Consider the following 25,303-nt stretch of genomic DNA (forward strand, 5'->3'; position numbering starts at 1 on the left):
GTGTTCATTTAGCACATTTTCACACAAGAATTAAAGCAGCAACTAGGTAATAAACCTCAAAGGAGAGAGAAAAATGTTACCATTTCTGACAACAGCTGGATAGTTTCTGTTGCACATGAAGAACCCATTGTTGGTATCTTTGGGGCATGCAGCAATGTCCATGTTATTGCCAAGGATGGGCTGCTTTTCACAGCCAGGTGCTTTGTTTTATTTTGGTGAAATCTCACCTTCAGTAGAGAAAATAAAATTTGGAGAAAAGACATAATAAGATATTTAAGAGGGTATAGTCATGTGGATTGGCTGGATAACCCATTTAAAAAAAAAAAAAGATTGTATCAGACATTGGAAAATTGTGTGTGGTTGTTGTTTTGATTATTTGTTGTTTCTCAGTGTCCCTGGCTGTTCCTCGAGGGAGCAGATAGTTCCTGCTCTGGGAATTGCTGCTGGAACTCAGATCTGCCAGATTTGCTTTTTTCACAATAGATAAGATGGGATTCACAGGTGGCTCCAATCTGGCAGCTGACTGAACTCACATCTCTGCTGCTCACAGAAATTTTTGGTCACTCATCTGTCTTGTCACAACTGTGCCTGCAGATTCCAAGGTTAGGACATGGGACTGTGGGTTGTGCAAATGATTCTTGTGTGTTGATTAGGAATAGCCAGCTTCTGTAAGACACTCTAAATGCCAGTGAACATACTTTGCTCAGATGCTTTTTAAAAACCTGCTGGTTTTAAAGGCACTCATTTCCCAAATGTTAGAATATATGGAGGGAAAATTTTCCTCCCTTGCACTGTTTCAGACTGGGCATCACATTTGCCTGTGACCTGTGCACACATCCTAGAGTCTGACCTTTTCTCTGGTTTCAAATAGACTTGCCAAACTCCTCAGCTGCTCCCTGACAGCAGTGTTTGCTGCATGCTTGCTGAGAACGTGCTGGGGAAACTAAGTGCCCACATCTATTTTATGCTATCAGGAGGACTACCCAGCTGCCCTGTATTCCCCTCACCTTACTCACAGGAAAGCCCTCCCTGACCCCAGGAAGTGGAGGGAATTGGTGGTTTTAAACACTTGTGGTTTTAGCAGAGTGCTGATCTCCCACTGCTTTACAGCTCCTCTGGTGGCTGTCAGGCACCACTGCTCTGTGCCATGCAGAAATACCAAGAGTTTTGCTCCTGGGATGCCTCATCTCCCTGGGTGAGTGAGGGAGGCTTCTGACCCAGGTTCAGGTGCCTTGCTGCTGGTGTGTGACCAGGACACAGGGGCTGTTTTGAGAGCCATAACCTCAGACCCCAGAGAAACTCTGCTCTCTTCTCCACAGAGGAATCCAGTCTCAGCTGCAAGATGGAGACTAAACAGTGCTAAAAACAACAGCCAGGGCAGTGATATGGGATTTGCTTCTGTTTCCCAGGCCTATGCTGGGTGACATTCCTGGGAGTGTTTGCACCAAATATGCGCCCCAGAGTGTCACTGTGATTACTGTCCTGCTGCTCAGCCCAACCTGGGCTCCTCAGGGAGGCTGTGCAGGCAGGCAGCAAAACCCACAGCTGGTCAAACAGCAGTGTTCCATTCCCCTTGGCACTTCTGGCTACTGAGCAGGCTTTGAATGAGCTACCACAGGCATTACTGAGGAGACACAGAGATGGATGAATGTGCTGCGACAGCCCTAATTTTGGAGTGGGAGTGCACACACAGCAAGCATGTCTCAAGGTCACTGGTGCCTTCAAAGCAAGTGGACTGGCTTTGTGGTTCAGATGCAATGCTTGCCGCACCAGGGCTTCTGCAGGGCTCCAGCTGATGGCTCCGTAGCCCTTGACTCAAATACCAGTTTCACATGACACTGCTGTCGGCAGTTTCTGGAAGCCCAGTGCCTCCAAGCAGACCCCGTTTTCATGTGAGAAATCTGTTCAGCTCTGTTCAGAGCAGGCACTGGATATGGTGTGCTGCCAGTACAGCTGCTGGCATTTTCCTCTGGGCAGCAGCATGAAACCCATGTGCTTATTAACGTGCCAGATGGAATCTTTGCTAGGAAGTCCCTGCTAAACCACTCCTTACCCATAACTTAAAGGCACCTCTTTCAGGAGCTCTGGAGGGTTCATCCCAAGCATTAATTCAACAATAGGTTTCCTTCTTCTGAAACTGACAGCACTTCACACCCTGCCCTGACATCCAAATACTTAAGGTCCAGACACGTTAGTGTAACAACGTCTGGCTCTTCTCTCTTTTCTGGCTTTTGTTTGCAAAGACTTTTCTGGGTAGCTTTTGAGCACTTCTGTTCTGACCTGTACCTGGCTTCAAAGTTGTTTCACTTACTTGGCATCACAGGATTGCCTTTAACATGTGAGACACTGCTATGATACATTAACACAACTTGACTGCTGCTCGGTGAGATATTTAAAGGCTGCTGAATTGTTACTGTTCAGAATGTGGCTTACTGATATTAATGAAATACAAAGCTTATGGTGCTAATTAGTCATCTCTCATTTACTCAGAATTCGCTCCACTCTTATATAAAACACACGCTAGTCACAAACATATCAAACCAAAACCTATCCCCTACCACCCACACTCTGCAGCACCAGGTGTAGCAAAGTGCTGGCTGGCGTTTCCTGAAGCTGCTCCAGTGCATGTGCAAGCAAAGAAGGTCTAAACGGATGGACGTGTTTGCAGTGATTTGTCAGTGCCAGGGGAGGCTGAACAGAGCTGAAGCTGGGCTCGCATTGTTTGGACACACTTTGACTTCAGCACCAAGATTTCATCCAGCGTGGCCATGAAATTCTGAAAATCCTGGCAAGGAAGGCACAAGGAAACAGTAAGGAACAGTATCAGTAGGTTGAAAAAAATCAGAGTATTTTTTACACTGCAGCAGAACATGAAAGTGTTCTGCAGACTAGTAGATTAAATCAGCATTTCCTTATTAAGTCATAGTCCTCACAGACAAAGGTCAGTGCCTCTAAATACCAAGGTTCACTGACTCTGGTAGTTTTATCTGTTAGTGAAATTACAGCTCATGTAGTGGCTTAAAAATAAAGCAGCTGCTGTCACTCTTCTACTCTGGTTAGATTTTCAAAGGTTTGGTACTGGGACTGGTCATCCAGTTTAACCATGTACTGAACTCTGTTCCTGACACCTCTCATGTTGGATTTATCAATTATGAAAATAAATGGTGAGTTAGGCCACTATGGATCAGACATTATAGCCCAATCTTGAGAGATGCAAGGGATTTATGTCCCATCAGGTCATGGGGCCATGGCTGCAGGTCTGCCATGAGCAATTCTAGCACTGTACCCAGCCTCAGCCCAGGGAACTCTACCTTTCATAGCCACATGGATAAAAACCAGTATGGAACTGTGATTAAAACTGGAGTTTTCATCCTTTTTTAACTAGGGCTTGTATTAGTAAGGGAGTACTTGGACGTGCTTGGCTCTCCAGCTGAGAGTAGTTTGATTATTTTGTTCACAGGTCTGTGCCGGAGAAGCTGGGAGGTGTCAGCTTCCCCAGGGCTGGGAAATTCAGCTGCTGTGTATGAAAATCAATCATGCAAAAGCTTATTTGGCAGTACTCCAGCTCTATCTCCTGCACTGCATCTCTGTCCTGCAGGGAAATCAGGACAGCGATGAAGACTAGCCCAGCTGCTGTGGCATATTTTTCTTAAACACTTTAAATATTGCTTTGTTCAGTGTGCATCTGATCTTGGCAGGAGTTTCTCCTGCAGACAAAGTTTCATGGCTGGAGAAGTTGAAACCATCTGCAAATGGAAGGAGAGAAGCTGATGCATGAAGCCCAAGCACATTTCATTACCCAAAAAAGGTCATGCTGTGAAATAAAACTACAGGGTATGTTATTCACGCACTGCTGGGAGGCCTGGCAAGCTTGTAAAAATTCTGCTAGCCTGAAAATAACTGCTTGCTGCAAGGGGCAAATAAATGCGGGGGGGAGAGCTGGTGCCCAGTGACTAACAGACTTAAGAAGAACAATCTCAAAGATGAAAAAAAATTAAGAAGATGAAAGATAGCTTTGTTTCACTGCATTGTCTGCCACAAAATGAATACAGTTTATGTCTCCTGTGATGCTTTATGACTTGTTTGTTATCTGTAAAACAGCATATGCAGCTTGAAGTCACAGTGAATAAGCCACATGGTGGCCTCACTCCAAAGTCCCTGAGGGAAGAGTCCCCTGTACTTCGGATCTGAACTGTGACAGGAATTGAAATGGTTTGATAATGCAATGCAGCAATGGAGCTTGGCTTTACTGAGAAGCAGAGGGAACAGGGAAAGCAGAAGTTCTCACTGGAAAATGTTCATAGTCTGGGTTTTCACATAGGTGTGACAGGCATCTGTTGGGATACAGGAGAAACAAAGAACTGGGATTGCCCAGGTAGCAGTGGGAGCATGCAGGTGCCAGTTTTTAGGTCTAGGGTACACCACTGTCATCTGAGGCAAAAACAAGCCAAGAAACACTTGAGTAATCAAAGCCAAGAGTGTGTGAGGCACAAGCCACAGTGGTCAGAACACTGGAGTAAGCAAGGCCCAGGCTGTTGGCACACCTGCAGTGTGAGAGGCAAAGAGGCTTCCAGAGGGAAGAGCCAAATCCCACCAGTGTCCTGCCCTAGGGGTGGGCTCTGTTCTGTGGGGTTGGCTTCCTTGTCCCAGCCTTTAAGAACTAAAACATCACAGGGACAGATGGCCTGTCTGGTACAGTCTGCCCCTTGATGTGAGATAAGGGAAGGCTCTCTTATCAGAGACAAGGGCTTCAGGGTTGGCCCATCCATTTCCTGCTCCCCAAGGCCTGTCAGAGTGGAGAGTGGCAAACACAGCAGGCACTGAAAATGAGAGGCCTCTCCCAGGACTAAGACAGGCCTTGGAGAAGGGCTTGAACTGACAAGGAACAGCACATCCCCAATTCAAGTTAATATCTCTAAGATTAATTTATGCAAGCTCAATGGCCACCAAAACCATCATTTGAAACACTTACCATTGCTGACATCTGATTTATCAAGCACTCCTCTTTGAAGCACAGGTGTGCCAGTTCATCCAGCTGCTGCTGATGAGCACGAATTAGAGCCTTTCTGATTAACAAAAAACACACACTGGTTACACAGCCTGTAGTGTAATCACTGCTTGTAATCACAGCTGGCCTAAATAAACCTTCAAAAAGAGGAATACCCCAGAGGAAGCCTTGCTGTCCTGTGTCCCTGGCTCTCAGGAAGGGCACACCAGTGCTCCATGAAGTGCACTGGACTGCACTGGTGTGGGCTTTAGGATGAGCTGGGTGACTGAGGGCTGCTCACAGAGGAGTGACCCCAGCCCCACCTTAGCACAGGCAGCACACAACTGCTTTTCACTGTAGGAGAACCAAGGAGCACAACTAATTATTGTGTCTAATCAATAGGTGAAATGGTTTATGGCCATGAGTGTGTAAGTAATTCCAGTGAGAAACAGGCTGAGCAGGAAGGCAGTGCTGTGTTGATTCCTCTGAGCAAGTTCCACTAACCAACAATGTATTTTCAGTCAAGGGAATGCAGCCCAGTCTCTGGGAGCTGACACTGGCAGCTCAGAGTATTCAGAAGCTTTATATCTACATCTTCAGTGACTGTTCAGCTGCCCTAGCAGCTTTTCTTTTCATTGATGAAACAGCTGTAACCTGATTCTTGATGGAAGGTTTTGATATGTTTTAGGTACTTTACAGCTTATAGTAAGCCATTTAATGTAGTTTGTATTATAATATTTATTCCTCTAGCATTATCCTAGAACAATATAATAATTGGCTTCCTGTGAGATTTTAAAATATCTCTAAATAAAAGCAACCATATATTTTTAAGATAATTACTGTAAATTATGATGAATCTTATAATTATTTAATAGAATGATTAACCATTGGTTTTTTAAGTACATAGGAGTATGACATACAAAAAATCGCAACTGTATCACATGTCCAGATTTCCTAAGTTTCACTACAAACTTCATGATAAGCAAGACTTACTGTGCCTTTTCTAGGGCTTCCCTCTGCCGTTTCCCCATCTCTGATGCAGAACGTGGAGAACAGCTGCTGGACAGCTGTGAGGGGCATTTTGCATTTGCTATTGGCTTATTATCTTTGGTTGCAAATCCTGCATCTGCAGCAAAAGTCTCCTGTGTAAAAATACTCTGCTTTGACTTGTTTTTGAGCAACCCTGTCTCCTCATTGCTGAACGATGACTTGGCAGGGTCTTCAAAATGGGTGAGCTCCTCATTCCTCGCTCCTGGCTTGGGCTGCTGCAGCCGGCTGCTCTCCTGAGAGGGGGTCTCTGGCCCAGGGACGGCGGATCCAGCTGGGGATCCAGCTGTGGATGTTTCTGTCGGGTCACGTTCAAGAAACAAACTGCGCCGGACCCCCTGCTTGGACAAAACTGATCGCAGGTGGCAGCAGCACGGCTTCACACGGCCGCAGGTGGGTGGGAGCTTCTTGTTCTTGGCTTGAGAGGAGCCCAGCAGGGCACAGAGCCTTTCCCCGTGGCCGGGCTGCTCCGCCAGCTCCAGCATGCTGTCGGTCATGGATCTGCTCCTGGTGCACTGCCAGCCCTCGTCCTCAAAGCTGGTCTGGGTGTCACTGTCTGGCATCTGCTTCTCACTGTGGGGCTGCTCTTGGTTGGAAGTTGCTTTCTCTGTTTTAGTTGTGTCCTCACCATCAAGAGATGACACCCGGGGCGGGGTCATGAGCTCAGAGGTGAAGTCTGAGGAACAGCTGGAGGAAACGTAGTGGCTGACTCCATTTTTTTGAGCTTTCCAATTTACGTCTCCTCCTACAAGGGTAGCCTTTTTAGCCAGTGTGGATTCTTCCTTCTCCTCATGCTGGAGATCAAATTCTTTGCACTCTGGAGTTCCTGATTTCAATACAGGAGATACACACGGGGTTGAAGCATCTGTTTCTGGAGTTAAGGTGGCTTCACTGGAGTAAACAAGACGTTTGTGTTTGGACTTGTTCTCTTTGTGATCAGCTAGGAAGTCCTTGCCATTTCTCCAGCTGCAAGCAGGATCTTCCTGTAGACAGTAAGGTTTTTCTGCAGTATTGCTGGGAGGGAATTCAGCTAAGTCATAGCTCCAGTCTGCTGGAGTTTTGCTGCAGCCTGCATTTTTAATGGGTTCCTCTACTGCTGAACGGCCCTCACTACAATCCCAGCTGTCATCTAATCTGTGATCTTCCGTGGGTATTGAATATTTAAAAAATAAATCCTGCCGCTTTTGGCCTTTTTGTTCCTCTTCGGTTCCTTGCTCTCTTTCATGAAGGAAAAATGAATGTTGACTGGATTTGCTGCTATTTTCTCTTTTCACACTCTTTTGACTACAGACAGGTGAGAAAGAATCTTCACTGAAATCACTGTCATCCAGATCTTCCTGCTGTATCCACTCTTTGCTCTGCCCTTCAGTTGGAGGTAGGCTCAGCTCCTGCTTCAATTGAATCTCCTCGGGCTTGTACTGCATTAAAAACCTTTCAAGGGGCTGATAGTTCAATTTTTGCTTTAGAATAGGGGGTTGCTGAAACTGCTGGTGATAAAGACGTAAATGCTCTTCCCTTTCCTTCTGATATGGAGGCAGATATGTCCATGGTTCAACAGACTGTTTAGCAAAAGCATTTCCCCATTCCTGTTCGCTTTGGAGATTGCCATCTCCAGAGGAATTATCGTCATTAGGAACAAATTGTTTCTGAAGAGGTTGCACTGTCTGAACTTTCAGGCACTGGACAGGTGTTCTGTTTTGCATATACTTGTCTTGCTGGCTACTCTCTTCTTTGGCAATGAAATCCTCCACTGAGGAACTCTTTTCAGGGAGGGGGGATAGGTAACTTTTCTTCAGGGGATGTGTTATTTCTAGGACTCCCTTAACTGGTGTGGTGTGGTGGAAGCAGGGAGTGCTGGTATCTTCTATGTAGGCATGTCCTTTGCCAGTTCCCTTGGGGGTAGAGGTGAGAGGGACACCAGGTGGCTGGAGTGTTGCAGGATATGCCTTTGGTTTTGCAGCACTTGAGGGATGCTGTAGGCCTAGCTTCACTTTCTTTGGAGAACTCTTTTCCCCAGGTGGCAGAAAAGGAGAGCCTGGGATAAGCCTTGGAGATACAGTTCCAGCTTTGCGACGCCTTTTTGTGACAGGGGCAGGGTATCTAATCCCTCTCCTCAGCTCTTTGACCCTGTAAAAAAGAGGCTGGATTTAGAAGATGTCAGGCTTTCAGATAAATAACAGCATCTTCAGAACAAACTAATGCTTTCACATACTAAGACTAAATATTGAATTCAAAATTGTGGTTTGTTTTCTGTCTCTGATCTTCACAAGTATCAAAACCCTTCTGCTAAAATTCCTGGACTTTTGGAAAAATCTATAGCAGTCTTTTTAAGCTTTTCCTTGAGCAGTGCAAAATGGGTCAAGTGAGTGGAAATGGCCTCAGTTTCAGTGCAAGTGCATTTCCACACATCATAATGCAGCAGAACCAGCTAGTGTCCTACACAGCACATCCCAGAGTCCCACAAGGCTCAAAGCAGGACTTTTGAAATTGCAGTGGGGCTTCATAGCTCAGGCGAGTCTGCTCCTGGATCAGACTCAGCAGTACAGCTGGAAGAAATGATTGACTGGTATCACCCTTTTGCCTACCACCCTGACCCTCAGCTGCTCCCTCCCTCTGCTCCTCTTGCCCCTCAAGTTGTCTCTGGTCCTTTTAAGACCAGCACTGCACAGCTTGTAATTTACTTCCTGCTCTGTAGGAGGGAGGCCGACACATTTGAAGTAGAATCAAAATACAAAACTAAATCAAAACTTTTGATTGCTAAGGTCAGTAATCCTGCAGTTACGGGGCACACAGTGATATTTTCATCACTGAAAGCGGCCATCAGAAAGTACTTACAAGACCCAAAAAATTTAAGACAAAATATAAGAGTTGGAATAAGAAACTATTTTATTAGCTTTTTAAAGATTCTGTTTCTTGCCTAAATCAACCTTTTCAATTCAACTATAATAAAATGTAATGGCAAACATCACACATTGCTTTTTACTTTGTGATTTTCCTTCTGGCAAGAACTGAGTTTCACCTCCTACCTGTCAGCATATCGCAGAGTGTTCAGGGTGTGCTCTGCAGCTAGGTTGCTTGGTGAAACATTGGCTATCATACATGTCTTGGAATTGCCAATGAAAGAGTCTTTCAGCACCTAGAGTTTGAAGGAAAAAGAAATTGGGTTCTTAGTAGTTCATGTCTCCTGTACATCCTGTAAATGAACAACATCTACAGAAGAAGTTCAACATGAGGTAGTGGCTTTTTAATTTTTTTGATAAATGTAGTCCTCTTGTCTTAGTTTTTCTTGCCTTTATTTGTTTATAGTTTAAAATGAATGCAGGTATTAATTAGAGCTCTAAACAAGCCCTTGTTCCAGATGCTGCAAGGGTGCCAATACGGTTTAAGGAATAAAGCAAAAGTTACAACTGAAGTAAAGAACTATTGATGAAACCTCCCAGGACAGTAATTGAATAGAAGATGCAGGATTGTATTCAGACTGTGGGGAGATGGACAGTAACTCTGTATGAGTCTGGAAGGTGGTGTTTGGGGTTTTGTTTGGTTTCAGCTCTTGGCTTGTTTCTTTTTTTCCCATGCCAGTCCCCACTGTTGGCTGGAGGAAATTGGCAGTTGACTTTAATTCTGCGATTACCTTTAAAATTAAAATTTACAAAAGCTATGCATTTCCTCTCTTCCTCAAGAGAGGAAGCAGTTACTGAACTATGCCATCTATTTATTTATTTATTTATTTGATTTTTTGCTTATTTTTGTCCTCAGCAGGGAAACTTCTCCTCTTGCTTTCTGCTCATCTTACCAGAGTTAACTTGCTTTGCCGGAAAGGAGTATGCACTTGTTCCTGATCCAACGCCCGAATGCATTCCTTTAGCTACCAAAAGAAAGAAAAAACAGAAGAGGAAAACAGATCAGTCATGCACTGGCAAGGATTTGAACATCAAACCAAGCCTACCCAGATCCTGTGTCACTTTGACTCCTACTATGTGCTGTCCCTTGCAAGGTCAATTTGTGCCCTGCCTGATGGCCGTGGGCAGCACCAGATGCAAGGAGCAAGCACACACATTGAGCACACATGGAGCTCCACAGAGCTGCTGCCTGCACTACATCTAGCTAGTCTGAAGCCAGACTGGGTGTAGCCTAGACTATGCTGCAGCTTACAGGGCAGGTGTACCCAAAGGGCAGAGCTTTTTGAGCTACCTCTCTTATTTTCTTTCTTCTCGAGATAGCAGATTACAGTATTGTCATGGTGATCCTGCCATCAAGTATTTACAGCCTTTCTACATTTTACAAACTCCCACTGAAAATGGCACTTATTCTCACTTTCACAGCATTTTGTCAAAAACTGCACCTGTAACAAGTAAGAGATTAAACTATTGTAATTCTTTAGTCTGGCTCTCATAGTTGCAGTGTCTGAAAGTCTTCCACTTGAAAACATGAATATTCCAACCAGCAGCAGACTTGAGATTTCATGGGTTAAAAGGTCTGAACAGAGCGTTATGATTATTGAGGCCAGAGCTAGGTTTTATAGGTTGCAGGTTACAAAGATTTATCCAAAGCTGTTTTTTATATTTAATTCAGTCACTACTTGTAGATTGTCCAGGTATCTTCTTAGCTTCACACAATACCAAAAATGTACAGACTCTGATTTTACAGTTTCTTTTAAAAGAATTTCATCGGCTTAGGACTCTCGGGAATCACACAATTGTTTAGGCTGGAGCAGACCTTCAAGATCAGACTTCTTTCTATAGAGGTACCAACTCCCCATGACACTCAGTTATTCACCAGCAAGTACTCAAGAAAGCATGAAGTACAGAAACACATTCACTTCTCAGGCTACCTCCCCAGCACAAATACTAATATTCCAGTGCAGGAAGAGCCTCTGTGCAAAAGAGCATCTACATTCCCAAAGCAGAGCAAGCTACCTCCTATTTACAACACACTAAGAGGTACAGCTGTGTGCAGACTTCTGCTCTGCTGGCTCCTACTCTGGAACCTAAATCACCTTCAGCCTGGCTTAGAGAAGCCCACAGTCATCACTGAGCCCTGCTTGTTTGCATTAGAGGAGGAGCAAACCTTTCTGCAGCATTTACACTTTTAGGCACTTCTGCTTTATCTTAGATGGCATTTTTCTGCTCCTTTGTCCCTCTTTGCCCAACTAAGGACACTTAAAAAGACACTTTGCCTCAGGAGTGCATTTCTTGCTGTTCCTTTCTCCCCACACATAAATTGATCGTTTTTATGCTCTTAAGTCCTGTATTCCTGATTTGAAAGAGAAGCCTAAGTGGTAAAAATAACTGGCAGGAACAGATATGCTTTCATTAAACAAACATGGCAATTCCAAGCCAGTATTCTTTAGAAGGGCCAATACCTTCTATATTAAATGTGGGACACTTATACTACACCTAACATTGTCCATGCTATGTTTACCTGTCTGGCAGTAAGAACGGATTAAAAATACTTAATTTTTATAAGGATATCTCTTCCTTCTTAAATTGTTTTTCAGTCATGAGACGTATTAAACTGAACACACTTAGTACCTTGGTTATTTTTTCCTCTCCATGGAATACATGCATACATTATTCTGTGGTTCATTTTTATCCTAAAACACATGCTAGTAATTAAATACAAAACTTTCCCCAGACTTAATAGTAGCTTACTGCCAAAAGACTTTGGTTTATTTCTGCTCCTTCCATTTTTGTTTGTCGATCCTTTTCTTTGGCATCAGCTGCTCTTTCACTGCCAGCCAAGTCAATGAATGATATCCTAGAAAAAACAAAGTTGCATTTATCTTAGGGGCTTTTCTCCCCTCTTCTTTTTTTCTTTATTTAACCAGCAGGCTGAAACACATGGCATTAGAAGAGTGATTAGAAATAACTACTTTTGAACAACAGGAAACATCCATTGGAAATATCTGAGATACCAAAATAAGCATAGGAGCAGGAACTGTGTCAGAGCATCTTAACATTAAATAATATAAAGTGTAGTTACATGCGATGACAGTGCTCCACAGTTTAATGGATAAGCTCTGTAAAGTACAACACATTCATCTTTCCAGATAATCACTGTGCGTGCAGTTTCCTAAGAACAGGGCTAAAAGAAATTGTAAATGTTTTGATTTCTCCTTCCAGGTAAAACAGACAACTGCCATGTCAAATGGAAATTCAGGACAACAGGAGCAAAAATTTCCAGTGTAGCAAGTAATACACTGAGCTTTCAGTGATCCCTGCTGTTTCTTTCCACAGAACTCCATTACTCCCTTTCACACTCCCCAGCTCTGGGTGCCAGCTGCTGTACTGACTGTGGCACTGTATCTTTGTCCTTTCTCTTTTTCTGTAACACCCCTGACTTTTTTTATTGGCACATCTTGGCACCCTTCCCTCAGTTCAGCTCCACCTCCCTTTCAGACACACAACCCCCCCCCAGTTCAAATGCCACACCTACATAAACCTCTATACTTTTATTTCTAAGCCTGCCTGTTCTGTCTTTTGCTCTCTTCAGTGTTTGTGGCCCCCCCATTTTGTCTTATGCTCAAAATTAGATCCTGGGAAAGAAGACAGTGTGGTAGCTAATGGAAGGAGGTGTTAGCAGGATTTTGTGATACTTGGCAGTAATGCAGATGCACAGACATTCTTCCTCAGACCTATTTCTTGAGGTTGTTTACTATGGAGAAAAGATGACTGAAAGAGGTACAATTCATTTTTGAACACATACAGTGGGTGCCACAAGTGTAAGTAAACTGCTCTTTATGTCTGCTGCAGATAGCATCAGAGTCACACACTCAAATTATCATGGATGTTTATGTGAGGTACTCTGATTCTTCTGGCCAAAGGCAAACATTTGTTGTGGAATCATCTCCACCTGGGCTGGTCATCCCACACTCCCTTTGTAGTCAATTACAGGACAGAAACGCTTTGAGGGGAAAATGCACCTGACATAATTTACTGCAGAGATCCCAGAAATGGCAACTTCATTCTACTGACTTCAAAGGTGGTGAGTGCACATGTGGATAAGTACACTGCAGGTGTCTACCTATAGCCAAATTAAACACTGAAGATGAGGGGATGGATTTGATTGTCAAACTCCTTCACTGGAAATTTGTATGAACAATTTTGACAAAGCTCTTGCAGATGTGCCTAAAACATTCTCCTTGGAAACAGAGAAAGGACTGTGGAACTTTTTGTAGTCTCTTTTAACCCCATCTTCTAATTTAACTCACACATGTGCACCAACACCTCCTCTTTGTCTCTTGGATGTCCCTGGGCTTGACATCAGCACTGAACACCTCTGCTTCCAGTCTTACCTCCCAAATGCCCTGTTGCTTGTGTCTTTAATTTGAATTTGGATGATAGCATGAGACCGAGAGGAATCTGAGTTGACAGCAGTAACTCCTGTGCTACGTTCTTTTCCTCCCTTCAAAATCACCTGCAAAATAATGGGGACAAAATGAATTGAAAATAAAACCACAATCTCTCAGAAAGAGATCTTGTCCTCCTAAGGTGAGGAAACATTGTGAGGAAAGGTGCCCTACAGCCTTAAGATTTGGTGCAAGGCAGTAGAGGTAGACTGGATCCCTTCCAATATTTCTTTCAGAGCTTTGTGCATGGACTTGCTTCTAGTGATTATACAGAGCTTAAAGAGTTACACTGCTAGTAACAATCTGTTGCACACACTCACTCGTATTTGCAAAATATTAAAATTATAAAATTAAATTCTTTCTTATATTGCTGGCATACTTTTCTAGTACTACAGATACAATCTAAGAGACTTATGAGTTTGACTATTTTTTGTGTTCTTTTAAAATTTTACTTTCTTATGTAGTAGATGACTACAGTTATCCAGAAAGTCACATACAAATTTATGAACTGCCAAAACCTTTCTATATTTCCAAAACTAAAAATAAAATTATGCCAGAGTAAGGAACAAACGAATAGATTAATTATTCTCAACAAAACAGTGAAACAAGAAAACAAGGAAGGAAGGCAAGGCAGAAGGATAAAGGCTCCTTCAAGATACAAATCTGGATAATTCTTTTTTGAAAACTTTTAAGGACTGTTGCAGAAAGTCTAACATTGACTGCAGCAGGGCATTCATAGAAAAGCCATTAATTTTGCTTCTAGCTGCAAGAACAAATCAAAATATTGCCTAGCAAAATCAATACATTCTCAGCTGATAGATGTGAATTATTCATGCTTTTCAGTGGCCAGTTCTCAATGAGCAACATAACCACCCAGTGCAGCTTCTGAGCTTTATATCAGTGCTAAGTGAAGACAATTTCTGAATCAAAGCCAACATCAATGAGTAGTGACTAACCAGGGATGCATTCAAAGCTCCTTATGATATATTTCCATATATCTGTTGCAGAATACTCAGAAGTTCTGAGTCAAGCCAGTGACATTTCTGTGTTCAAAAGGGCCTGTGAACAATGTATTTTTTCCCCTCAGGATATCTCTAAAAATTAAGTAATTTAATAGCTCTTCTCTGTGTGGAATGTGATAATACCAAGGAATTGCAAATCAACCATGTAGTAAATTTGCACCCTAACTTGCAGAAGTATCACCAGCTTGTCCTGAAGCTTGGAGTTAATGGGAAGATGAACAACTAAATTGAGTGCAATATCAGTGGACAACACTATGACAATTTTAATGAGCCAGTTACTATATCAGGCACTTGTAATTGACACTTCCTTATGAAAATAAAAAAAAGAATTAAGTTATGCAAAGTCAGGCTAAATAGAAAGTAGATTTAATCAACTTGCTTGCTGCAAGACAATACAGAAAATTTGCCAGTGTCATTTTAGAGTTCAGCCAGGTAGGGAAGAAAACTGAAGCCTTGTTCTTGGTGAATGTTTAAAAATGTTTAAGCTACTGTTTAAAAATCTTAATTTTACTTGGCTGTTATCATGCACACACATAAGCAGCATTTTAATCCTAATTCAGACAAAATATCTCAATCTTAAGTATTTTCTAATGTCTGTTTCTAATAATTTTCAAATTTATATATTCTGTGCAAAAACCACATATCTTTTATATACAAAAACCTAAGTTCATAGACCCACGAGACACCACACTGGGTGAAAATACATATCCAGCTTTCAAGGTCCCTTACTGGGACACTATTTAACTTCTGGAATCTTTCCCTATGGAACGGCAGCAGAAGTGACAGCTGTTAGCATGTGGCTAACACAAGAAACAGCTTAATGAATAAAGACATTTTTAATAGAGCCCCTTGGTGCCTTGCTGGAGTTGCCAATTTCAGGGCCTTAAACAAGAACATACACTTGTTCTACACAGTTAATAATCTCTGTAAGTGACACACCTCACAAATAAGCAAATTGGGCTGCAGAAGACAAAGAACAAATCCCAAACATTACCTCCAACAGCTCATCTACAGAATCCACCTGAACCTCCCGCAGTCCAACTATCTGAACGACGTGCTTGCCATCTTCTCTTGCAAAAAGCCTGACAGGAGAACAGTGTAAAAAAGAAGATCTCTGAAATCTTAGAAACCAGCAATGAAAACACACATCTGTGCTGTGACACTGAGAAAAAGCAATCAGGGCTATTGACAGGGGAGAGGCCCTGCTGTCATTAATTTATTTTCAGAGCTGAAGAGGTACTTAATTTATAACAAGTACCACTGACATTTCACTGCTAAAGAGACATTACCAATGCATTTCTGCTAGTTCAAGAATGTAATAAAGCAGGGAAGTAAATTCCCGTGTTTACATGTTAGAGTTCCTGTCTCCCTTTAAACTACATCTCAGGCTCCTCTAAGTCCTCATCAATCTGTAAATTTTGTTCTATTCATATTCTAATGTTTTTTGCACAGGATTTTAAAGCAGCTCCTACAGCCTTAGAGTCATATTTCAGCATCACCTCCAGAGGCTTGCTGGGCTGAGTCACTGGGCTGCCAGGCAAAGGTGCCCAGGGAGAAGGTGAGCTGTCTCTACAGAGTCCAGCACTTAGGAGATCAACAGGATCTTCAGAGACTGGATTGGCAAGAGCCAGATCTCCACCGGCACAGCAGGAGGGACAGCCACAGTTTATGCTTGACCAGGGAAAGACAAGGACTCCACAATGGTTGACACATGACAGGCTGTCCAAAGAAGTTGTGGATGTCCCACGCCCAAAAATGTTCAAGGCCAGGTTGGATGGGGCTTGGAGCCACCTGGTCTAGTTGAAGTTGCCCCTGACCAGGGCAGCAGGGGTGGAACAAGATGATCTTTAAGGTTCCTTCTCAAAATGTTCTATGATTTTAAGACAGGAACTTCTGGCCACAAGAAGCTAGTTTCTCTTCCCATGGATGTCCAGCTATTATCTTATTACAGTGTAAGCAAGAGCCTGAGCTTGTATCTCAAACCTAAGCCCTTATTTTTCTCCAAAACAATAAACCAGGAGTCCCTATCAATGTCACAGTAACTACTGTCAGATGTTGCTATCCTCCTTAAGTATCTTCTGTGAGCAACCCGAATCAAATATATAACATTTACTATAAATGCTAGTATGTTAAATGTAATCACATGAAAACAGGAATTGATTTCCAAACAATAACCAAATGATTCACAACCACAGGCTTGTAGGAAATCATACCTTTGCCTTCCATTTAGCAGGTCATAAAGGTGTCCACAGTAGATCTCATAAAAACTGATCAGAACCACTTGCTCTTTCCTGGATGGTGATGCTTCCAGGTACCTAAAGATGTCCTGGGCAGCCAGGGCATAGAGCCCTGGGGTCCGGTGATTCCCTATCATGGTGTAAGTCTTGCCAGCACCAGTCTGCCCATATGCAAAGCAAGTTGCATTGCCTCTGTGAAGACAGCACATGTGTTTAGTGACACATCTGATTCATTCATATCTATTAAATAATATTCTGCAATGCTGGTATCTATCTATAGCAGCCCCTTAGCAATGAGGTTTGGTCTGCTGCCCTCTCTGGGAAAATGCAGGATGCTTAACAATGATTTCCAAGTAGAGATCTGATGTAGCACAAGGTGCTGGCTCTCTTCCTTTCTTTTCCTTTCCTTTCCCTGCCCCTTTAAAAAAAAAAAAAGATTTTGCACCTGGCTCAGTACTCCTGGCAGAGGAATGGGTAAAAATATAGGGCTGCAATAATCACAGTGAACAATTTCTTGCCAGTTTAGATTGCAGACTGGCCTCACCATGGCGTCAGATTAAATGAATGCTGGCAGGAGGGATGGAAAAGTAAGGGGAAAGCTGGGAAAAAAACAGCGTAATTTCTTCTGGTGGCATTACTGGACTAGCAGAATTGTGGCTTTAGTGATTATTACCCAGCAAGGTACAAGCCTCATTCTCCGTTCTCACTTTCCTTTTCTCAAAAGCATGATACTCAGTCTCTGTTGATGACAGAGATTTTCAGTAACAGAATGCTCCATTTTGTTAATTTTCAGTATGGATAGGTCATATTTTCCTTCAAAGACTCAAAGTAATTATATTCAAGTATATATTCTATATATATATAACCTTGCATAGCAATAAGATGCCTCATGTAAAGCCACCATAAATTTCCCAATAATCAGGAAGTATGTAATTACAATTAAACCTCTAAGCAAATATAAATCAACAAAAATAAATCACAAGGTTATTCATAATTTCTATTACCTTGTGAACTGTACAAATACATGTAAAAATATTTCTCAGTAGTCTCAGGAAAGAGGTAACACTATTTCTCTACAGATGAGTGTGCACTGCCACACAGGAGCCTTTGTTAGAGTGAAGATGAGAGCTCAGAAATCCTGGGGCACGTTTTTATTCTAGCCTGACCATGCTGTCACGTTATTGCAATTGAGTTCAATTTAACCACCTTCTGTAATTGAGATTTGTCACTTAGCGTGAAGAAAGTTTTCTTTTCCTTGATTTACTTTTGTCAAAATTGCAATCAAAGATATTCTGAAAGGGGGAAGGCATGTGGCAAACGTGAAATGAAGGTACATTTCAAAAGATGAAAAGCGTAAAGGAAAATTCAGGCATAGCCATAAAATTGGAAAAAAACAAAACAAAAAATAACCAATGTAAGCACTGATGCCCTACCCGTTAAAAATATGTTGAATGAGAGGATAAGCTGTCTTCATGTACACATCCTGGTTGGTACATGACTCCTCGAAGACTTCATCAAAACAAAAAACATGCTAAAAAACAAAAAAAATCTTTACATGAGCATGAATATGTTTCACTTCCCCTCCAACTCCATTCAAAGGTAAAATAAAATAATGAAAGTCTTTCCAGTCTTTCCTTTCATACAGCTCAGGATTAGGTAGAGAGTGATCTAGCACACTTAATATGCAGCACAAATCATGTAGGAACACACCAGTCAAGAGATTCAGGGTAGGGGGAAAAAAAAAGAAAACAAAAATGCCTCAATTTCCCATCACTCTGAAGCATAACATGCCAGAGCCTTTTAACAAGAAACAAAAAAAAGCTAATTAAAGAAAAACTATTCATGAAATGAATCAGTCTACAGAGGTACTGTCAGACTGTAACAGTAAAAAGAGCTGAGAGTCAACTCTTGACTCTCTCAAAATTAGTTCTCACTTGTGACTTAGTTGTGATTAATTGCCTCTGTTCTTAAAAAGTTTTGTGCCAGAGAAGAAAGAAGCTGCTCCTAAGCAAAGCGACATTGTCTGAACTCAAAAGGGAGCAAGAAAATAAAAACTTCCCACACTCCAGATCAGACTCAAAGAAGCAGGGTCTGTGGAAATGATTCAGCATGTGTTCCACTGTAAAAGGTGGCACATGAACTGGGCCTGAGAGAGATCTGAAATTTTACCAGATACTTCAAACAGTTGTTACTAGGGCCCAGATTGTAAAAATAACACTCAGCAGAGTGAGAATAGCTTGCTGCCTCTACCAATCAGTTCTGTTCCTGGTGCTGTCTGTCAGTCACAAGTGAGAATTTGAACTATGACAGCACAAAGTATTTGGGATTAAGAGACAAAGACAAAAGGGAACTTCGTTTTCAAAAGCATTTGAGAAAAATGGAAGGGAGGGGATAACAATATGTATGATTCATTGAAAGAGACCTACAGCGCTTAAACAGTGAAAGGGAACTCCTCACTGAAGTACCTGGAAAGCCATCAGCAGGTACTTCTCCTGCAGCAATGGCATGTAGCAGAGGGCTTATTTTGCCACATACAAAGTTCCAAGAGACATAGTTCTAGACCTTAGAATTCTGGGCTCAGTTTTGCTGGCACAGTCTGGCATAAATCAGAAGCAACTCAAATATAGACAACTCTGAGCTAAATCAAAATCCCACCACCCATTTCAGTATAACAAATACTAATAGCCCTTTTCTGGTTTCCCTCATGGAAACTCCAGCTTTACCCTTCCATGCAAGTGACTGGCCCATAAACACAACCTTCAATGGAGAATGTTACCTGTAAAATGTATTGTGTAAGATCAACTGCCTCCTTCCTCTCGTGCAGAAGTAGGGTTTCCTGATCTTTCACTGTGATTATATTTGCCTCCCCACGTCTCTCCTCCCTCAGGCAGAGAGGACGTTTTCGGACACACACTCTGATTTTGTCACTCTCTGTCCATGGAGTCTCTTTGTCGAAAGTATTGGATCTACAACAATAATGGAGTAATGGATCTACAACATTTTAAAATCAAGTTACAACAGAATCTAAAATACGCCTGCATTTGTTACATTTACCATGGAATGTTTCTGCTCTTAATGCCTATCAAAAAACTCCATAACACACCTCATTTTTACATGATGCAGTTTCTGATGATTTTTCCTAAACAGACCGATGCTTCCTGTACATTTCTGTTAAAGGAATAGTTATGTTTGTACAGCTACACTCCTGTACTTGCTGCTGGACTGACATATTTTCAGTTGTACACAAACATGAGATGGAAGCTGACATAATATCCAAGTTAATGAAATTAAATTTAATCTTGTGCAATTATTTGCACTCATGATTAATCACTTAATCATGTACAACAAAAATATGAATAGATCTTGAAAAGGAAAAGATACAATACTTAGCTGCTCTTCCTCTCATGCTGGACTCTTTTCTTCCCATTATAGACTGTCCAACTGGTTACAAGTAAATGACTCAAACTGGCAAATCAGATAGTATCACCATGTTCCTATTTAGCTCAAAAAAGAAAAATACTGATCTCATCCTTGCCTCCCCTTTGGTCTTCTTTCATAAAAGGGTTATGTGGTTTTAGACCATAAACAAAGTTGTGCTCTGATGTTTCAGCAATTTTACTTTAGTCCCCTTCCAGACACCTCATACACAGGAGGTGATTTCATGTTTCATTGATTAACCTGCTGCGTACAGCATTTTGTGAACAGAATAGGTTTGAATTAACCAAAGTGTATTCAATATATCTCTCCCTTCTTCAAGCTGTCTTCAGCCAAATCAGTAACAATTTTCAGCCTGGATTTGCATTTCAAATAATCAAGCCCCAACTTGCCCAAAAGCAGTGTTTCTGCCACACTGTCCAGGTGCCAAAATCTCTTAGCATAGCAACTGAAAACTCATATATACCAGTTGTCTAACAAACTGTAACCCATAAGCTACTCAACATCTCATTAACATCCACATGCTTGTGGTATCATTGCTGTTCCCTCCATGATTCCCTAGAAGCACATGAGATGCACTTTAAATCTCAAGATATGTCTTTGAAGACCCCACACGAGCATTCTTCATTTGTCACTAGACTCCCTTTAATTTTAGTACAGCTTTCCCGTGCAGTCCAGGATCAGGCTGTGCATTTAGATGGAAAATTCTTTTGTCGGAAAAGAAAAGCAATGACACTTGAAATAAGATGCTCCATAAGCTGGTGTGAGCTTATGCATATCACTAGGCACCAAATGTTATCCAACAAATGATCAGAAGCTCTGAAGTTTAATTCTGGTGCCAGAGGGCATAATTGGTGACCTGCAGCAAGAGCCTGTTGTGCTCTAAGAGCTTGAAGCAGAAAGGATTGCAGTATTTGGAGAAAAAAATCCCTGAAAATTTAGAGACTCAGTAATGAGAAAAAAATAAATAATTTTTTTCTAGTACAGAGGAACATTTTTGTTGAGCTTATTTTGTATGGGAATAGAATGCACATTAATTCTATATGCTGAACCCAAGGTTTGTATTTCTTACTAACTCTTTTAAAATATAAATTGTATTTTACAATAAAACAATGTTTCATTACTAGGAAAAAAAGTCAAACAACAGATCATCAGAAATCTAACTGAATAATAGGTCAGAAGGACAATTATGTCTTTGCATAATCAAGTTATTTGCTGTGGGCAAGTTTAAAATAAATTTCAACATATTAAAAGAGCTCTTTGTCCTTCTGCTATCTGAAATAGTATCTGTGTTTTCCAATATTCCTCATAGATTAGGTGAGCCTTCACAGTGATCAAATCCCAAGGTGACATGGGAATGGATGGATTCAGGAAAGCAGTTAAGCACTTGAAAAACAGGAATCAAACCTGAGTGTAAGCATGCTGCTCCAAGCCTGCCTGAAATGCTCAACTCTCCAAACACAAGAAAATTAAGTTGAGGCATTTCAGGAGGAGGATGCAGAAAGCCCACGAGATGAGCCATAATGCTTAGTACAGATGAATGTGCTTGCAAAAGAAGAGAACAAGGAAAGAGAGAACAATGAAGAACATGTCTCTATTGCAGGATTAAAAATCTTTAACTCCTTTACTTGAGGCATTAGGTTTAATAATGTATCATTTTTTAATTTGCCAAGATTATAAATCCTGTCCTTTTAGTTGCACATTGGCTCATCTTCCAGAAGAGACAGAGAATACACCCAGATGTCAATATATATTGGAAGTTAGTACACTTCTCCAGAAGGTAGGAATGAATTTTTTTTTCCAGCTAAGGAGAGTTATAAACCTCTCTTGCCTTTCAGTTAAGTGCTCTAGTTACTATGTCAGCTTAGTACTTTTCCACCATGGCAGCAGCATCTATCCCTCCAGACTACATGCACTCCAGGTGGGAGCTGTAATTGACACCAAATCTTTCTCCACAACCTTCCCAGACCAGATCTAATTTCATAAAACTACCTCTTTTCATTGCATATTAACTACCATGACTGCATTGCAAAAGCTAGATACTGGTATTATGTGGGTAGGGGCGTATGTGCCTCTGGTGAACCAGGAAAAGATAATTACTGCTTTAAAAATGTTGCCAGGGTAGATTTACCAGTGGTTCATGATAACCCCAGCCCCTTCGGTACCAAACACTGGGAAAAGTATGGAAGTTACAGATCACATGCCTAGGGAGCAGCTGCAAGGCATCCCTCTCACCACCAGGTCTGTAACCCTTCCCAGCTGCATTCATTTTGCTTCCTTTTAAATCTTCAGTTCATAAATTTCTTTATAAACAAATATAGCCATCAAAGCTTGTATCCTTTTTACCAAGAAAAGCTTGAAAAATTTAACAACAGGCAATTCTGTATTTTGGAAAAATGTTTTAAAAAATAGTCCCATGGAAAGACAAAGATTGGCTCAAATACCAAGAAAAGAAAGCCTTAAATCCTGAAAGACAATAAAGACTATTCTTAGACAACCTTGGTGAGTAGCAGCTGGTCAAATTCAGATGATTCCTTCTATAAGACTCGGAGAGTTGGAAATGCCTATTAATATCTCTCTTGTCTGTAAGACTTTGCATTGCTCTGTAGTGCTTGGATTGCTTATTTGGAGGTGAGGAACACAGATTCTGCTCCACAATTAAGAAAGAATCAATTATGACTAACCTGAAGTATTAGCAAAATAAAGGTGAGTGATTATTACCTGATACAGGAATGAGGTAGTCCATAATTATACCCTGAAATATGAGTTACTCTTTGTACAATAGGAACTTCAGAATCGCCCAGGAGAGGAGCAATATCATCAGAAACTGTTGGACAGCTCAGGTCATTTTTTGTACCTATTCCAGCAATATTTAGGTCTCTTCTAGTTAATCTGATTGGTTCTGGATTGTGTGGTGGGATGTGTCCCAGCATTTCCCCCACACTGTCCTTCTCTTCATTGGCACTGAAATCAGACGACTGATACAACTCTGGTTCAGAGTCTTTAACTGTTCCATCATTTTCTCCACAAAAGGACTCGAAACGCAGCTGTCTGCGGGGTCCTGACTTGGTCACCTGAGGCTGAATGAAAAGGCCATGTGGTTGAAAATCCTGCTTGCTTAAGTTTGCAGCGCCTTCTTCTTGTGTGTATTTGATTATTCTAATGAGGTGGAAAAGACGTTTGCGGTCATTTATGTCATGGACTCCCAGTTTGGAGTAATCTTCCAGGGCAACCTCGGCAAGCTCATCAATTGTCTCAACACCAAACGCAGCCAAGTGGGGATAGTATTTTTCAAGTTCTGCTTCACAAAGGCATTCGTAAAGGCATGATGCCATCTTCAACGTAGAGCCTACAAACAAACAAAAATCAAACAAAATAAACATTAGAATAACATGAAACTCCACATCTGACAAAGTTACTAATTAAGAAACTGCACGTTTCCTGATGCCATTACTTGCAGTTAGGCTGCAAGCTTGTTTAACTCCAAGTTTACATACACTAGACTGACAAACACTAAAGAAAATAGTCATAACAGCAATAAAGTAAAACATGAAACACATATTTTATCCATGAAACTGTATTTTAAAATTACATACAATATACAACATGTAAGAAATGCACAAGGCAATATTACTCACTGCCACAGAGTTCCTACACGCCTGATGTCTACTTGATGAATGCCACAGCTACTGAAACCCTGTCCTCAAGCTATAGAATGTAAAATGCCTAATTTTAGACAGTCAGTTTAATATCAAGGCACATGGTCTAACGTGGTTCAGCTACCCCTGGTTAACTAACCACAGGAGAAAAAACTGCACTTGTTCTCACCTCAAGCTGCCTAATTAAGACCATTCATCTTACAGAGGAACTATACCAAAGTTGCAGTTTTGTTGTGTACCTTTCTCTTTCATGAATCCTCTGAGCATTTCTAAATCTCCTTGACAGAAAAATCAAAAAAAAACAATTCTGCAAAATCTGAAAGACAGCATTTCTCTAAATCTATATATGCCACTGGAATGCAATACTTGCATTCTTGGGAAACCCAAAAAAGAAACATGAATCACTGAAAAGTATGCCCCAAATCCCCCAACTTCTTCACTTATGTCTTACTGGCAATGCATGGTGCAGCTGTCTGTATGCTGATGGATTAATATCTGCAGATATTTTTACTTCTTCCATAAAACACAAAAATGATAGCACTTCAAGTATTTGCTGCCCACTGCCTTCTCATATCTTTGTTCAGTCTAGGACCTTAACAAATACTGTTCTTACTCATGTTTGGAGGTCACAGTAAGACTCAACAAAAACAAGTCCTTTAAGTTTTCCTCCCTGTAGTTCAGAGTAGAGTCTTTTCAAGGCTCTCTACAATGACATTATAGAAGAAAACAAGGTCATGCCCAAATTTGAGTCCATGTCATTAATTAATACATTATGTTGTAGTAATAATAACAATAAAATCATATGGATTAATATATAAAGTGCTGACTGTATAAGATACTACAGAGGCCCAAATGTACAGTAGGGAACATTTAAAATTACTTACAGTCCATGCTTTAGGTAAAATTATGAGATTCAACAACAATGAACTACATGACCCAAAAATTCACAAGTAAGTGAATTTATTTAATCTGTAGATAACGTGATTCTGAATCCTGATGTAGAGTCACTGCTGAGACTGACAGATCCTGGAAGGTGGAAGTCAAAACTGACAGAGAGGACAGCAAACCCAGAGAGCAGGGGTACTAAACACCACATGTATGCAAGGGTTTCACAACTATTCTCCATTTGCCAAACTTCTCTAACATATAAAAACACACAGGAACCTGAGACTTAAATTAAATACATTTTGGACAAAATCCCTTTCTTACATAAAGTAGCTTTAGGTGTAAAACCAGTACAGGTAGTTTTACATACAGAGGTGCAACTCTCTGTATGTACTGCCATGAGAAGCTTCTGTTTGATGAAAGGAGCAACTAGAATTCAAGGCCAAAAATACCAATCTCAAAAATGTTGAGAATCTGTTAAAGGCAAAAATAATCAAATAAATTTACTTTGTCTACTCTCTATCGGTATCCTAGATTACACCTACCTCTCCTATATATTCTTATATTAAATACAGAGTGTCCAAAGAGACTAATTCAGTAATAACCTCTGTTCAAATTATAATGGTGAACACAGGAGAGAGAAAGAAGAATAAAAAGGAAAACAATGGAGACACTTTCTAAAA

The 25,303-nt window shown here is 41.2% G+C and overlaps 1 protein-coding gene across 4 annotated transcripts in view; it reads right to left on the reverse strand.

Moving 5' to 3' along the window:
• Positions 1–184: 184 nt before the first annotated feature.
• KIF24 (kinesin family member 24) overlaps positions 185–25,303 on the reverse strand; it is a 28,959-nt gene continuing 3,840 nt past the window's right edge. For all 4 annotated transcript variants that reach the window (XM_064736639.1, XM_064736637.1, XM_064736640.1 and 1 more), the window contains 12 exons: positions 22,798–23,425; positions 19,418–19,607; positions 18,075–18,172; positions 16,618–16,833; positions 15,399–15,486; positions 13,329–13,450; positions 11,686–11,791; positions 9,828–9,899; positions 9,061–9,170; positions 5,981–8,161; positions 4,973–5,066; positions 185–2,785 (listed from right to left, as the gene is read on the reverse strand). In XM_064736639.1, coding sequence (XP_064592709.1) covers positions 2,645–2,785; positions 4,973–5,066; positions 5,981–8,161; positions 9,061–9,170; positions 9,828–9,899; positions 11,686–11,791; positions 13,329–13,450; positions 15,399–15,486; positions 16,618–16,833; positions 18,075–18,172; positions 19,418–19,607; positions 22,798–23,411 — 4,032 coding nt within the window. In that variant the 5' untranslated portion in view covers positions 23,412–23,425 and the 3' untranslated portion in view covers positions 185–2,644. The remainder of the gene's footprint in view (positions 2,786–4,972; positions 5,067–5,980; positions 8,162–9,060; positions 9,171–9,827; positions 9,900–11,685; positions 11,792–13,328; positions 13,451–15,398; positions 15,487–16,617; positions 16,834–18,074; positions 18,173–19,417; positions 19,608–22,797; positions 23,426–25,303) is intronic.

Source organism: Zonotrichia leucophrys, chromosome Z (assembly GCF_028769735.1).
Source record: "Zonotrichia leucophrys gambelii isolate GWCS_2022_RI chromosome Z, RI_Zleu_2.0, whole genome shotgun sequence".
NCBI lineage: Eukaryota > Metazoa > Chordata > Aves > Passeriformes > Passerellidae > Zonotrichia > Zonotrichia leucophrys.